This window comes from Brachyhypopomus gauderio, chromosome 4 (assembly GCF_052324685.1).
Source record: "Brachyhypopomus gauderio isolate BG-103 chromosome 4, BGAUD_0.2, whole genome shotgun sequence".
Classification (NCBI taxonomy): domain Eukaryota; kingdom Metazoa; phylum Chordata; class Actinopteri; order Gymnotiformes; family Hypopomidae; genus Brachyhypopomus; species Brachyhypopomus gauderio.
The window spans coordinates 3,877,732-3,894,502 of record NC_135214.1 but is presented as its reverse complement, the minus strand read 5'-3'; the positions used below and the strand labels follow the sequence as shown (position 1 = coordinate 3,894,502).

The 16,771-nt window shown below is 41.6% G+C and overlaps 1 protein-coding gene across 1 annotated transcript; it reads left to right on the top strand.

Annotated features, from left to right (window-relative positions):
- Positions 1 to 14,022: 14,022 nt before the first annotated feature.
- LOC143511537 (uncharacterized) lies at positions 14,023 to 15,584 on the top strand. Its single transcript, XM_077001141.1, has one exon. It carries the CDS (start codon positions 14,124 to 14,126, stop codon positions 15,582 to 15,584), a length of 1,461 nt encoding a protein of 486 aa, XP_076857256.1. The 5' UTR covers positions 14,023 to 14,123.
- The last annotated feature ends 1,187 nt before the right edge of the window (positions 15,585 to 16,771 follow it).

Below are 16,771 nucleotides of genomic sequence, written 5' to 3'. Positions count from 1 at the left end.
AATATATTCAATCTAGATCAATTGTTCCAGTATCTGTACAACAGTTATATTAATGATATAACCGCAAGTGGCAATTCTGGATTCATGCAGGCATAGGCCCTATCGGACTAAGCAGACCATGAGGCCCAATACATTGTTTTGAGCGAATGCATTGATATGAATGCATAAACTGTTTTCAGATGAGAAACTAAAGGCCCAAAACATCAAAATGTATTAGGTGACAAAATATTGGGGGTGGGCATAGATAAATTTTTTTAATCTAGATTAATCTCACTGAAATCTTGAAATTAATCTAGATTAATCTAGATTAATCTATATTAAAATGGCTCATATGCATGCTACCCAAGTAATGATTAAAAGTCAGTTTTTGAGATAGGGTTTCTTAATACAGAGGGTGAATTAGACCAGGGGCTCATCTCCTGTTTCCAAAATGCATCAATGACTGCTTGAGGAAGCTGTTCTACTTTGATACTTGAAGAAAAAAAACATGCTCAATAAAATGTAGGCTACTCGTGTTCAACGATTTATTCAATTAAACATGAACTTGTAATTAAAAGGGGTTGATAACATGTTTATTCAGCTAAACATGATATTTGAAATGTAAGCCAATATTTAGTACATTTAACCTCACAGACGTAATATTCAAAAGTCAGTTTTGGTCCTCTGCAGTTTTAACGGTTAAAAAGAAACATTTAAATAGCGACGAATCTAGCGCTAGGACCATGCAGAAAACGACTGCTCCGAGCTCCGCTCCGGTAACACTTTACGTTCCTAAAAATGAATTTTCCATGAAGCAAACCTGGCGACTTCGTGGCTGGATCCATGTAAACACACGTACGATTTGTAATTCACAGGTTTGAAAACTCGTTCTCGCCCCTACTGTGCAATTTGGTTAGGAATACAGCCGAGCTAAACTATCAAGTTGAAAGTCATCATAGTTTGCTTACCCATTTTGACCCAGTTCCCAATCCAACTTTAAGAATAGATTAACGGCGATAATTTTTATATCGCCCGATAAGAGTATCAAATTAACGACCGCCGTTAACGCCGTTAACGGGCCACCACTACAAAATATATTGGCAACATTATTCAGATCATAGATATAAATCACATCCTGAAATTAGCTGTGTATGGAGTTTTCATGTAAGCAATACTTTCAGTCAGTTCCAGTATTTAGCCAGTAGATTGAGCCCAAGTACTTTGAATGAAATAAGACATTTTGGGGACTTAAAATGTTAATTTCTGGTCAGCCAGTGTACTTTTTGTTATATCACAATTTTGTTGATAATAAGATGAGATAATGAGATAATGATAATGAGACGTTTGACACTACGATTGTGGTGAAAAACCAAGGACTAGTAGGTTTTGCATATTATGCAAATTAGCAAAACATCTAAGCTGGTGGAGTTTAGGGGTCCAAGAGGCTTTTTTGTTTGGCTTGAGCCAATGAATACACCAGAAGTGCAATTTGTTTCTAGGACCTATGGTGTGGTAGATATGAACCAAAACACAAAATGCTGCGCTATAGCGCCACCATCAGGCCAATGTGGGTGTATGTACTTGAGTGTGGTACTGCAAAAGTTTGGTATTTCTGGGCCTTACAACCTTTCAGGAAACATTAGCATTACATATAATACAACCTATTCGCCAACAATAGTGTTAAATAATGTTTCAAATGTTAACAAACCATATAAATACTATTTGCAAACCATATAAATACTATTTGCATATAAATACAATTTGCATACGCTGCTGTCATCAAGAAGGCGCTACGTAACAGTCTTCCAGCGAGTGGGCTGACCTAATTTCTTCTCTTGGAAAGCTCAATAAGCTATTTGAGGGTTGGAGGTCAAAGGTCCTGAGTCAGCATGAAGCAGTGGACACCATGGACCTGCAATCTCTCAGTAACCAGGCGTGTAACCAGGGATATTGCTCATAATTTTTGTGAGGTCCATTATAGAAATGTGTCACACTCAAATAGTGATTACAAGACTACCGGAAGGTGGAAGGTGACTACCGTATCTGCCTGAAAGAAGATACGGTCCCCTATGCCCTTACAATGCCCCTAAGTGAAAAAGTCAAAAAGGAACTGAAAAAGATGGAGCAAATGGGGGTCATCTCCAGGATAGAGAAACCCACTGAGTGGTGTGTGGAGACTGTAGTAGTCCCAAAACCCAATGGCAAAATCAGACTTTGTGTTGACCTCACCAAGCTCAATGAAAGCGTGTGCAGAGAAAGACATATCTTGCCTTCAGTGGACCAGTCATTTACGTCATTATGTCTTTACATAATTATGCTTCGTCTATTGTGCTTTATCGTCTCTTTCCTCAGGTGTTTGTTACAGGTATTGTGCATAATTGGGTTATTGGAATTGCTTACTGTCTTTTTCCTCAGGTGATGTGTATATTCAGGTATAATTGCTAGGTATCATATGACTTTCGTCTAGTGGTTTTTCCAGCTTAGAGTACCTTGTGTTCAGGACTATCTATACTACCTTGGAGATTCCAAGCAACTACATAGCACTTTGGATAAGAGCGTCTGCTAAATGCCATAAATGTAAATGTCATTAGCACAGCTGAATGGCGCACGATTTTTCACAAAATTGGATGCACGTAGTGGCTTTTGGCAAATACCATTAGCACAATGTAGGGAACTAACAAAATGTATTACTCCCTTTGGCCGTTTCTGTTTCAATGTACTCCCTTTTGGAATAAATTCTGGGCCAGAACATTTTCAAAGACGCATGTCCCAGCTCTTGGCGGGTCTTAAAGGGGTTATATGCCTTCAAGAGGCAGGACTAACACTAAATGAGAAATGCACCTTTGCACAGTCGAAAGTTGTGTTTGTAGGACATAAAATCAGCGCAGCAGGCATTGAACCTGACCCTGACAAAATCAACCATTACAGACATGCCTGTCCCACAGAACACAGCAGACATTAGGCGGTTTTTGGGGATGGTGACATATGTTGCAAAATTCATTCCTCACTTTGCAGATTCGACCAAAACACTCAGAGATCTGCTGGTAAAAGACAATGAATGGACCTGGAGTCATATACAGCAGACAGCCTTTGACAAGCTGCTTCCTGCCGACGCTGCTTCCTGCCGACGCTGTTGCGGAGCGAATTTTGATTGTTTCTCTAAAGTGTGATAATCTGTTTACGTACTAATCTTTACTTTTTGCCTCCCTAGACAACTATTACAGGTAGTGCTTCCACTATCAAGACAGTTGACTACTCTCTTCGACTGGAAACATCTTCGACATTTCGACATCTTAACCGAAGCTAAGTATTTCATCATGTCTGAGTCCCTTGTTGCTTGTGTTGAGTGTGGCATGTATAGTTACTCTTCTTCCGTCAGTAGTGATAATAATAATTACATTTGTGTGAAGTGTAGGTTAGTTATTAGTATGACAGAGAAGATTTCGCTTTTAGAGGAGCGCATCCGGGCTTTAGAAAGTCCTAGAGAGTTTGTAGCAGCTAGCACAGCTAGCGTAGCGGCTAGCGCAGCTAGCGTAGCGGCTAGCGCAGCTAGCGTAGCAGGCCCGGGTTGCACAGCTGTAGCTAGCGAGCCCTCAGCTCCGGCATTAGAGCCCTCACAGCGGGGCGAATGGGTGACGTCTCGGCGGCATAACCGTAGGGCTGAGCACCGTCCTTCTCAGGTTCCCGTGTCAAACAGGTTTGCCCCACTCAGTAATACACCGACTGAGCGACCTGTTAAAAGAGCTCTGGTGATAGGAGATTCACAGCTCAGACACGTGAACGTAGCGACTAGTTTAGAGACACCAGCGGCCATAGTCAAGTGTATCCCGGGGGCTAGAGCGCCTGACATCAGGGCTAATTTAAAGGTGCTGGCTAAACGTAAATATTCTAAGATAGTTATACACGTCGGCACCAATGATGTGGGATTGAGACAGTCTGAGATCACCAAGGATAATGTTAAAGAGGTGTGCGAGTTAGCGGGGACGATGTCAGATGCCGTAATATGCTCTGGTCCCATTCCAGTTCGGCGTGGTGCTGAAACCTACAGCAGGTTATGGGCGTTACACCGCTGGATGTCTAAATGGTGCTCAGATAACAAAGTGGGTTATATAGATAATTGGACACGTTTTGATGGCAGGCCTGGCCTTTTGAAGCGAGACGGCATTCACCCCTCTTGGGAGGGTGCTGCTCTCATTTCTCGTAGCATATCTGCTAGGCTTAATAGTGGTAGTGTAGGTGTAGTTAATGGGGATTGACAAACCAGAGCCGAGGCCAGGCAGCAGACAAACAGGCTAAACCGACTGTCTGCGAGCTGCAAAGAGACGTCACCTAGGTCACACCAGATTGAAACTGTGTCTGTTCCTCAAGTACCAAAAAATAATTCTCGTAAAGTTAGTAGACAAAATTTAATCAATGTTAAATTCAACTATGCTCCCTCAGAGAGCAGTTTAAATCTGAAACTAGGACTACTAAATATTAGATCCCTGTCATCTAAAGCATTGCTTGTTAATGAAATGATTACCGATCATGATCTATGCATGCTTTGCTTGACGGAAACCTGGACCCGACCAGACGACTATATGGCCCTAAATGAAGCTTCTCCCTCTGGCTATAGATATGTCCATAACCCCCGTCCAAATGGTCGAGGAGGTGGGGTCGCCACAATATATGACTCTGATATAGGCATTTCTCAAAAATTTGGCTTCAAGTTTAATTCTTTTGAACACCTCATCCTCACTGTATCAAATGTTTCAAATTTAACAAGCAACAAAGTGTCACAGTCGTTTATGTTAATTACTATTTACCGCCCCCCTGGTTCATACTCTGAGTTCTTGCAGGAGTTTTCAGACTTCCTGTCTCATGTAGTGCTATCAGCCGATAAGGTGATTATAGTGGGTGATTTTAATATCCATTTTGAAAATCGGTGTGACTCTTTTAGCATTCATTTTCAAGCAATTCTTGATTCAATGGGTATCACTCAGAATGTGGTGGGTCCTACGCATAACTGTAGTCATACTTTAGACTTGGTCTTGTCATTTGGTATTGACATATCCAGTTTAGCAATTCTTCCTCAGAGTGAGGCTGTTTCTGACCACAGCCTCATAACATACGAGTTGTGTTTAACTGACTGTGTTCATCGGCCACCCCGCTATCAAATTAAACGAGCTATAACACCCAGCACCATAGCCGCGCTCACTGATATTTTACCGGGTCTGACAAACACTGATCCACTTGTAGCTCCGGAAGGACTAGAGCGTTTCACAGAGCACGTCGAGACTTCCCTTCGTACAGCTTTAGACAAAGTTGCACCACTACGATATAAGAGAGCCACGGAGAGAAGAATAGCGCCATGGTACAATGAGCACACGCGTAGCCTCAAACGAGCCGCGCGGATCCTGGAACGTAAATGGCGAAATATGAAGTTAGAAGTGTATAGACTATCATGGAAAAGCAGCCTTATTGAATATAAGCATGCCCTCCATATGGCAAAGTCCTTATACTTATCGGCCTTAATAGAAAAACATAAAAACAATTCAGGACTCCTTTTTAAAACTGTTTCCAGCCTTACGAGGAGTCATGAACAAAACAATTCTCTTATTCCACTAGAGTGTAGCAGTAACAATTTTATGAAATTCTTTAATGATAAGATTGATAAAATTAGGGAAAACATTAGTAGTGCTATCTCAGAGCCTGTTAACATGCCAATGCACCTTGACAGCTGTCTGGTCAGCACTGATGCCCTGTTAGAGTCCTTCTCCCCAATTGGTCGTGAGGAGCTTATTTCACTGGTGAAATCTGCTAAACCCTCCACATGCATACTAGATGCTGTACCAACCCATCTACTTAAAGAATTACTGCACAGCAATGTAGAACCGTTGCTTACTATAATAAATTATTCTCTGAGCCTGGGCTACGTTCCCAGTTCATTTAACAGAGGTGGGACCAAGTCAGTGTTTTGCAAGTCTCAAGTAAGTCCAAGTCTTTATACCTCAAGTCCCGAGTCAAGTCTCAAGCAAAGACACTCAAGTCAAGTCAAGTCTCGAGTCAAGACAGGCAATAGTCAAGTCAAGTCCCAAGTCTGAAACTTGGAATTTCAAGTCCTTTCGAGTCTTTTTTTTTTTTTTTTTACCAATGTTGCAGGTATATTTTAAATGTAAATAACAAACATGCGTTCTTTTTTAAATCTGTATTCTCCTCAAATCTTGATAAAACATGTGCAACTGAAAACACGAAGTATAAAAAAAATTTAAAATTACACCTCTTTATTGCACAGTTCAATTTGTTAAACTTAGCTGCAAAAATATTCATACTTTAAACTACAATTTTCCAGAAATAAATATTCTGTGAAAAAGTCATAAGTAGAACTCCATGTTCAAATAAAAAGTGCTGATATTTTCACAGTACAATACAAAGAACCATAACAGCATTTTCCCTCTCTTCTCTTATCTGGTTTCTTGGAGAACATGTGTGAGTGACACAAGACAAACAAATATAAGAACTGAACAATTAACAGGAATCTGCAACTTTAGACATTTCAGTAAACTATTCTGCATTGCATTTGCTGGCCAAAAGTCTGTATGTCATTTGTGCACGATGAATGATGTCCCCATAGCTGAAAACTCGCTCCACTTTTGTCAATATATTTTTTTCTCGACGTAGATGTCTTCAAATACACAATCCATGCTGAGATAGAACTGGATATTATGATGGTGACAGAGAGAGGCTCTCTTCCCCGAGTTCAGATACAGAACCCAGGGTTGCCAACTCTCACGCATTGAGCGTGAGACACACGCATTTGACCGTCTTCACACGCTCTCACGCCACACATCCGATTTCTCACGCCGGAAAAAAATCTAGTTTATTTACCTCTGATCCACATCTATGATTCAATGAGTTACTAGTTCGCACTGGCACCAACCACTGGCGATCGATCGATCGCGATATAATACTTAATTTGTGTCCATTTTACACCCCGCCCGGTAAAAATTTACGTTCGCCAACCCCCCATTTGATTGGTTGTGCTGCAGCTCATGCACACGCACACGTACAGAGTGTGGAAAAGCAGAGGACTGGTCTGCGTCAGAAGGACGGAAATGAAATTAATGGGGCGCACTTTATAAATATTAATATGCGTTTTAAAATTTAGATTTGGGGTAAAAAAAAAATCAAGTCTTTGCAAGTAAACAGGTTCAAGTCCAATTCAAGTCCCAAGTTATTGGTATAAAAGTCCAAGTCAAGTCTAAGTCTCTGAATATTTTTTCAAGTCAAGTCAAAAGTCTTAATATTAATGACTCGAGTCTGACTCGAGTCCAAGTCATGTGACTCGAGTCCCCACCTCTGTCATTTAAACTTGCAGTCATCAAGCCGCTAATTAAAAAACCTGGTCTTAACCCCCAAGAACTGTCCAACTATAGGCCAATTTCTAATCTGTCATTCATATCCAAAATTTTAGAGAAAGTAGTTTCTTCACAACTCTCTTCCTTCTTACAGACAGAACATGTCTTAGAGTTATTTCAGTCTGGATTTAGAGCTCATCGCAGCACTGAAACAGCACTAACTAAAGTACTGAATGATCTCTTAATATCCTCTGATAAAGGACACATTTCGTTTCTCATACTGCTAGACCTCAGTGCTGCTTTTGACACCATTGATCATAATATTCTACTTAATAGACTGGAGACACTCATTGGCATAAGAGGTCAAGCACTCTCCTGGTTCAGGTCCTACCTGACAGTTCGTTACCAATTTGTGCTAGTAAATAACGAATGCTCTGAGCATTCTAAAGTAAAGTATGGTGTCCCACAAGGATCTGTACTGGGCCCCATATTATTCTCATTATATATGCTACCACTGGGCAGTATCATTCGTAGGCATGGCATTAGCTTCCATTGCTACGCAGATGATACTCAGTTGTATATATCTTCTAATCCAGATGATACCACCACAACTCTCAAGATTGAGAACTGCGTCCAGGATATTAAAAACTGGATGGCGTCTAATTTTCTTAAACTAAATTCTGACAAGACTGAGGTACTGATTCTTGGGCCTAAAGCTGTTAGAAGCAATTGGGCTGATATTCCCCTTACCCTAGATGGTTTTTCAGTAACACCAAAATCTACTGCAAAAAGTTTAGGTGTCACTATTGATTCTGATCTTTCATTTGACACACATGTATGCAATGTCACTAAGGCTGCCTTTTTCCATTTACGTAATATTGCCAAGCTGAGACACTTACTTTCATTAGCTGATGCAGAGAAGCTAGTTCATGCTTTTGTCTCGTCGAGATTGGACTACTGTAATAGTCTTCTAATTGGATGCTCTAAACAGTCCATAAAGAAGCTACAACTTGTACAAAATGCTGCAGCTAGAGTCCTAACCAAGGCTAGGAAATTCGATCATATTAGTCCCACTCTCGCCGCACTACACTGGCTGCCGATTAAATATCGCATTGAATTTAAAGTTCTCCTGTTAACCTATAAGGCGTTAAATTGTCTTGCCCCACAATATCTGAGTGAACTCATTGATTACTACAACCCATCTCGCCCTTTGCGCTCCCAAAATGCTGGATTTCTCGTAGTTCCAAAAATTAGTAAAACTACAGCCGGAGGCAGAGCTTTCTCTTTTAAAGCCCCTCAATTATGGAATAGCCTTCCAGCTCCAATCCGAGACTCTGACACAGTTCCAATCTTTAAATCTAGACTTAAGACTTACCTGTTTAGTCAAGCCTTCAGCTAAAATTCCCCTTGTAAGGTGTAGGGGCTTGGGGGCCCCCAGACGTTGAGATTTCTGGTGATCTGAGATGTTGATGCTGTCATCCAGCTGTGTCTTGGCATCACTCTATTTGTGACTATGACTTGACTGGAAAGCAATGTCTCAGTGAGCCCTCATGCCTGTGGTCACCTCTGAACCCCTCCCTTTAGTTATGCTGCTATAGATTAGTCTGCCGGAGCCACATGCTGATCACTGGCACGTGAGCTACGTACATTTAAATCAACGGTGGTTTAAATTCATGTCCACTCAGTCTGTATTATCTATCTTCTTGCATGGCTCTACCCAAGACGATTGGATACAGGCACCTGCAGGCACCTGGGGGATGGTCTGGCTGCCGGTGGATGTGCTGATACTGGGGTTCACCTGGGGAGTAACACTGCAGTCGGAGCCTACAATACCAGCATCACTGCTCCAACACGGAATGAAAGCCTGGCATTCATCAACAGACATTTACAGTGACAATATCAAAACCCAGAACTTTCAATTCTACCTTTTACCTAGTCTGATTGTGTGAATTATGTGTGACTTGTGTATTTGTGTGTTAACGGGCCGCCCAATGGAGGATGGGTTCCCTTTTGAGTCTTGGTTCTCCCGAGGTTTCTTCCTATTCCCCACCATCATAGGGAGTTTTTCCTCGCCACTGTCGCCTTTGGCTTGCTCATTAGGGTTCTGGACCCATAGTATTGTTAACCTTGTAAACCCTGTAAAGCTGCTTTGCGACAACTTGAGTTGTTAAAAGCGCTATACAAATAAACTTTGATTGATTGATTGATTGAAGCTCAAGAATGAGCTGACATCACCAACGGTCTTGGCTCAATACAGACCACAAGCCAGGACAAAGGTGTCTGCGGATGCATCGTCCTTTGGCCTTGGGGCAGTCTTAATGCAGAGAGAGGAAAACATGCAGTGGCGTCCAGTTGCCTACATTTCTCGGAGCCTTTCTGAAACAGAGCAACAATATGTCCACCCTTAGCAAAAACAAGTTTGTTCAAGTGTACTATGAGTATACTTATTTTTTTACTAAAACTGAGGAAGTATACTTGAAGGTGACTTTTTATAAACTATATTTTAGATACTTAAGAATAGTATAGTGAAGAGTATAAACAGAAGTCTAAGACTAAGTACATTAATACTTGTACTTTAGAATACTTTTTACATCTTTCTGCCACAAAGTACTAATACTTACTATATCTTGCTCCAAGTGCATAATAAAGGTCAAGTCATTGACTCATGCTTAACTTTTAATTTATATATTAATAGTGTAATGCTGGAGTTTAAAATGTTATGTTTATGTTAACATTTTTACAAGCATATGCACAAGTTTTGCTTTACCTGTCACGCTACAGCCCCTGACCCCTCCCCTTTGGGCGTATAATACAATACACTCACCATTCTCCATGGCCTCCAGCACGACATTGCCGTGTCCAGCATGTTTTCTCTTCCGTTACTGGTGTAGGAGTGCTCAGATGTGTTCCTGTGGGGGATGCAGGATCTGGTGTTCTTCCATAAAACCATGGGGGGCAACAAATGGTGGTTCACCTCAAGAGGTTCCCAGAGCAATGGGATAAAACTGACCATTTGTATTTTAGTTATGTCAGTATGTTTGTGTGGCATGTTTAGTCTTATTTTGCAGCTTGTTGTGTACTGGGTAAAGGTTATGCTAACAGGATAAGAGTTCCATCACTCCCTGATAAGGTTTGTAGACTTCACCCCAAAGGGGACAGTCCTGTATGGAATGCACACTGTATGCAAATGTACTCTGATGTCTTTACCAGCAACCTGATTCCCATTGGTTAACCTGGTTTTTGTGACTGCTGTCCCTTTGAGATGCTGGGGGGATATAAAAAGAGAAGTTTGTGGGTGCAGGGTCTCTTCTTTCATCTGGGGTCTCTTCTTTCATCTGGGCTCTTCTCTCTGGGCCTTGGCTTCTTCTTCTCTCTTGGCCTCCTTTGGGGTCCTTCTCCGTGAGGCAGCCTGCACCGGTTGGTATCTCTGTTTCCATTAGGTATTATTGTTACTTTAATCTAGTATGGTTGTTATTGTTTTATATTTTGTTGGTTATTGAATAAATCTGGTTAATTGTGTAGCCACGGTCTTCCTTGATTATAGCTATACTGGGCCAGATGAGCTCATTATTAGTATCAGTTAAAAGGTAAATCAATGCTAATGCCAATTCCCTCTAAAGTATCCCATCTGCTACGCATGTTTATGATAAACCTCTGACAAAGCAGGCTATTGTTTATAGCAAGGTACTTTATAAAGTTGGTTAGGTATATTCTATAACCTGTACTGATCTATTTGAGAAGTGAGTTCTTTTAGATTCTTACCAACTATAATTTGGAGTCAGATATTTAAGTTTTATGCACGTCAATCCTTCTTCTGCACCTATTTCCGTCCTTGGTTGTAGGCAAGCAGGTAGGTTAGTTATATCTCATAACTATAACCCCTACAGAATTTGGTGACCCCGACGTGATATGGTACTAGTACAGAAATTCGTGTACTAGTGTGATCCAGTACTAGTACAAAGTAACCAGTTTACAGTTTTGCAAGCAGATAACGACCATCCGCCCGGATTGCTGTCTGTGATTCACACCTATGTTGCTGCATCTTTGGGTTTGGTCTCTTCTGAGGTAAGACAAATATACCCTTCTTTTTAGCAGCAGGGAAAACATAGGTGCACCATACAGACACATTTGTAGAACGGGTCGGAATACCCACCGAGTAGCAGGCGTGCCGACACGTGCAAAAAGACAAGGATTTTAGCTTGTATACACAATGGCTCAGGGATATTCTAGTGTAGAAGAGCAGGCCTTCATGGAGGATTGGGCTTTGGAGGTAAAAGAAACTCTGGTTAGCATGCGCATCAAAGGATTGTCGCTAAATGCTAGCAATGAGTTCATTTTAAATTGGCTCTCATCTGAGGGTTGTAAGCTTAGCACTAGGAGTAAACTCCAACATATTTTACTGAAAAAGCCTAAGCAACACAAACTATTAGCCGCCACAGGCTATTTAGTCCTCCGCAACAGCCTAAACTCTTTAGAGCAACACAAGAAAGCACTGGACAGTATGCGCAACTTGGAAAGCCTCCGATCTGAGGAGATCAGGAGAATGCGTTTACAAATAGACAGCTTTGCGTATGATAAGCTAACTTGGGCACGCCAGAGTGAGGCATTCACTTGGCAAATAGCTAGTCTCCAAAGTAAGTTGAGAGCAGGTATGAACTATGCCTCAACTTTGGAGAAATGCTGTGATAATGCTGGAATTTCTGTGGCTGCTGTGCGACAGATCTTTAACCCTCAATCTCAAATCATGCCTTTGTTGGATGATACTGAGGGTGATGAAGATGTTATGTTAATGGCCTTTGCTAACAGTGGATTAGACCAGGCCCGCCAGCAGGGGGTTGTGTTACCATCCCCACCAGCACCAGTCCTTGCACCTGGGTTAGTGCCACGGCCTCATACAGATAGTGTTTATCAGCAGTCTCCAGCTGAGATACCACAGCTAGCTGAAGCAGCTGGGTTTGGCCAGGCTGTGGGGTCAGAGCCCACACCCCCACTTGCAGATTTGGTTAAGAAAGACCATGTGGCCATAAGCCCAAGAAAATGGAGACAAGACAAAAGCAGTCAGGTGCTCGCAGCAGCAATTCCAGGGTTACCTGAGCACAGGGAGCGTAGTCCTATTTGCACCAGGTCTAAAACTGCTAGTGCATCTAAAGTAGCCGTCATTAAAACAATGACAGATCCCAACGGTGAACGCTTTAATGTTAGCCGACTGCTAACTTTTCATGAATGTGCAGCACATTCCAGCGTTGTTGGGATGCTTCCCTGTAAAGGTCCATTTGAGCCATACTGGAGTGCATTAATGCGTCAAGTTAGCGCTTTTAGCTTAGAACCAAAGGACATTTGGCAAATAGCTCTCACAACTATCCCTCCAGAGCTAATATCTAAAGCTCCAGAACAACTTCTGGATGGGAGAATCATGACTCTCTTACTGGGAGAAACACACACGGATGTGTTAGCCAGACTGAAAGATACCCTTCTAGATATTAGGGGTACGGTTCCGGCAGCTTGGGATAAGATCATTGATGCAAAACAAGGGAAAGAACCGTTTGAACAGTTTGCAGAGCGCCTTTGGGTAGTTTTTAGGGAGTATTCAGGAATTGAAGAGCCAACTAAGGATAATGAAATCCTGCTGCAACTCCTTAAAAATAATGCAGGTCCACATGTGCAGCAGGCACTAAGTCATGGAGCAAATCCTCCAGATAACACATTTGACTCCATAGTCAGGTGGGTTATGGGGATGGAGAGTCGCTTGAAAACAAACAAGAGACCTCTTGCAACAGTTCAGTGGGTAGCTGAGGGTGAAGTTGCTAGCAAACCAAGTACTTCTGAGAAACGTTGCAAATTTTGTAACAAGGCAGGACACCTAATTGAGGACTGTTTCAAGTTAAACAAACAGAAGTTTAAAAGGGCACATAAGCCAAAGGAACGTCAAGAGGCTAGTCCTACTGGTGAATATCAGACATTAAGAGAGCAGCTTGCGCTGATCAGTCAGAAGTTAGATGCAGTACAAGCGAAGCTCATAACATCTGACCTCAAAAACCGGTCAGATAGAAACAGTGGTCCTCAATAAGGGTGCGTGGCCTCCATTCCTGTCGGCAGTAATATCCATCATGGTAATCGTATCAAAAATTAGAGTTAACCTTGGAGGCTGGTTATGATTTTTCGCTTGTTGATACGGGAGCTGCCTATTCATGTTCATGTACAGATCCTACACTTCCACTGACTGATGAGCCCACAGTGTTAATTGTCTTATGAGCCGTTCCTTCAAGGGCCACAGGTATCAGCCCTTATGAGCTTATGACTGGACGAGTCATGAAGCTCCCCATTGATCCAGAGGTGTCACCTGCTGATTTGGGTCCATTAATGCATACCACTCAGCAAACTGTCTTGCTGCAATTGCAAGATAGACTCAAGGTTCTGAATGCTCATGCAGCTCTGAAGCAGCAGCAGTCAGACAGAGCAAATGATGCTCTGTTTAATCCGACAACAGAAACCAAGTTCTCAGAAGGAGACTTGGTTCTTATCAGAGTTTTTGTGAAAGACAATGCATTTGCTCCACGCTGGCACGGCCCTTATGAAGTCAAAGGAGTTTGCAACAGCTGTATAGCTGTCAAAGCAAGGCAGAAACTAAAGTGGTACCATATGACCCAATGTAAGCTATTCAAACATAGTGAGTAAATGTAGAGCATGTTGTTCTGTTTTCATTCTCACATTCACAGACTCACTACTGCAGTTCCATGGATCCCTGATGCTAGGACGGTGACCAAAGAAACCTGCATTAAGCTAGGACAGCGAGTCAAATTGAGCCACATGCTCGGATGTGGGAGATGGGTATGGAAGTATTTCAAGGGGCCATTCACACCAAATTCACTGACAATTTTACCTAAGCAAATAGTTACATGGCCTCCTGGTGTAGCACCAGAACCAAATTGTATAACTCAAATTTGCTGTAATTTAGGTTCCACCCATCCTCCTACAATTAGTTTTTCTATTCCTATTATCCATGTTCCAAGCCAAGCCAATTCTACAACATGGATAAAACTAAAATCAATTGAGGGTCAAGAAGCAGGTGTTTTAAGCACATTATACAAGCGAGGAAATAATGGAGTAGATCCTCGGAAGTGCTATAACACAAAAGAACTTGAACCTGCCATGTATGAGTGCACACATATAGAACCACTCAATTCTACACACAACATATATACATCCCATCTTTTTAATCTCTCTTCTCCACAGGATTATTCTATTACTCCCAAACCTTTTGTTTGGACAAAACGTCGGGAAGGCATGTATTGTGTTGGTAGGTGTGAAGCTGACCTAAATTTGTGGACAGGTGCAGAAAATTGCACATGGACACGTAAATATTGTTTCAATTTAACGACATGCGGCTACCACAAACCAACACAGTGTCCAAATACATACCCTGTCCCTCTAGCTGGTCTTATTAGAGGAAACATTAATAAGACTCTATTGCATGATGTAAACCTTGTTATGGTTCATGTTAGTTACAATATTTCAAATATCCTCTCAGCTTATCTGACACATTGTAAAGCCTACACTAAAACATACACATGGCTCAAAACTCAAATTGAAGATTTGGTGTATGACTACAAAAGCAGATTAGCTGTCCAAATTCCATACTCACAGTCACGCATGAAGCGAGATCTATTCTCGGACATCACTGGATTATTTGGTAGTAGTAATTCACTAATAAACACATACCAAATTTCCAAACAATCACAGTATACATCTTGGCTTACCAATCAGTTTGCAACTGGTTTTCAACATCTGACTAATGGTGAAGATAACATTATTAAAGCAGTAAAGTCAGAAGCTCAAGCTTTGTTACACCTTAGTCATATGATTTTTAACCAAACACACACCTTAGAGCTTGATTTTGCATGCAGATCTTATGCTCAAGATCTGTTTACAGCAGCAAGGCAGGAGGTATTGGATCTCCGATTCCAGAAATCACCACGTCATGCCTTAGCTGATTTGATTGAAATGCTTGATCTTGATCGTTGGTTTAAATCAATTTCTATGAAAACCATTTATTATGCTGAACTTCTTACAACTATTATGATGTACAATGGAAACGAGTGCCCCGGTTGTATTGGTTTTTATGCAACTTATCCTTTTATTCACCCTGAGCAAATTTTTCCAGATTCCACCACTATACGTTCATTGGGTACGGTTATCAGGGATCAGGTTGTCAAATGGGATCAGGTGACTGGTTATATGACTGTAAAGGGTTATGCAAATGTACTCTGATGTCTTTACCAGCAACCTGATTCCCATTGGTTAACCTGGTTTTTGTGACTGCTGTCCCTTTGAGATGCTGGGGGGATATAAAAAGAGAAGTTTGTGGGTGCAGGGGTCGCTTCTTTCATCTGGGCTTCCTTGCTTCCTTTGGGGTCCTTCTCCGTGAGGCAGCCTGCACCGGTTGGTATCTCTGTTTCCATTAGGTATTATTGTTACTTTAATCTAGTATGGTTGTTATTGTTTTATATTTTGTTGGTTATTGAATAAATCTGGTTAATTGTGTAGCCACGGTCTTCCTTGATTATAGCTATACTGGGCCAGATGAGCTCATTATTAGTATCAGTTAAAAGGTAAATCAATGCTAATGCCAATTCCCTCTAAAGTATCCCATCTGCTACGCATGTTTATGATAAACCTCTGACAAAGCAGGCTATTGTTTATAGCAAGGTACTTTATAAAGTTGGTTAGGTATATTCTATAACCTGTACTGATCTATTCAAGAAGTGAGTTCTTTTAGATTCTTACCAACTATAATTTGGAGTCAGATATTTAAGTTTTATGCACGTCAATCCTTCTTCTGCACCTATTTCCGTCCTTGGTTGTAGGCAAGCAGGTAGGTTAGTTATAACTCATAACTATAACCCCTACACTGGCATCCATTTGCTGGAACCATTTCCAGTCTTTGCGGTTTGCTGCGTCCGTTATGGTCCTTCACCGCCTGGTAATCGCTTTTAAGCTTTTTTAGCTTGGACCGGCACTGCTGAACGGACCGCTGGTAGCCATGAGTAGCTAATGGAAACACTCACAAACTGTCGCGAATCGAACCGTACCGCGCCAAGCAGGCCCTAGTGGAAATGCGCCATATGTCTAGTTGTCTGTGGATCTTTGTGGGTGTAGTTGTGTCTGAGTGTGTTAATTGGTCTCACCTGTGGCTCGTCTAGTGATCACTCTGGGCTTATGTGGTTTGTCTATTTAATGTGAGTTCGTCCAGTGTCCCGTGCTCGTCTTTGTCAGAGTCGATCATGTTTACATGTATAAGTGTTTCACGAGCGCTGTATTCGCTTTTCATGTGTTAAATAAAGTGCCGTTTGTACCGCAAGATAGGACTCCATGCCTCGTCCTTATCTTGCACCCCAGCGTCACATTACCACTTTTTACAAACAAGGACTTGATCTTGGAGAGACCATTATGTTTAT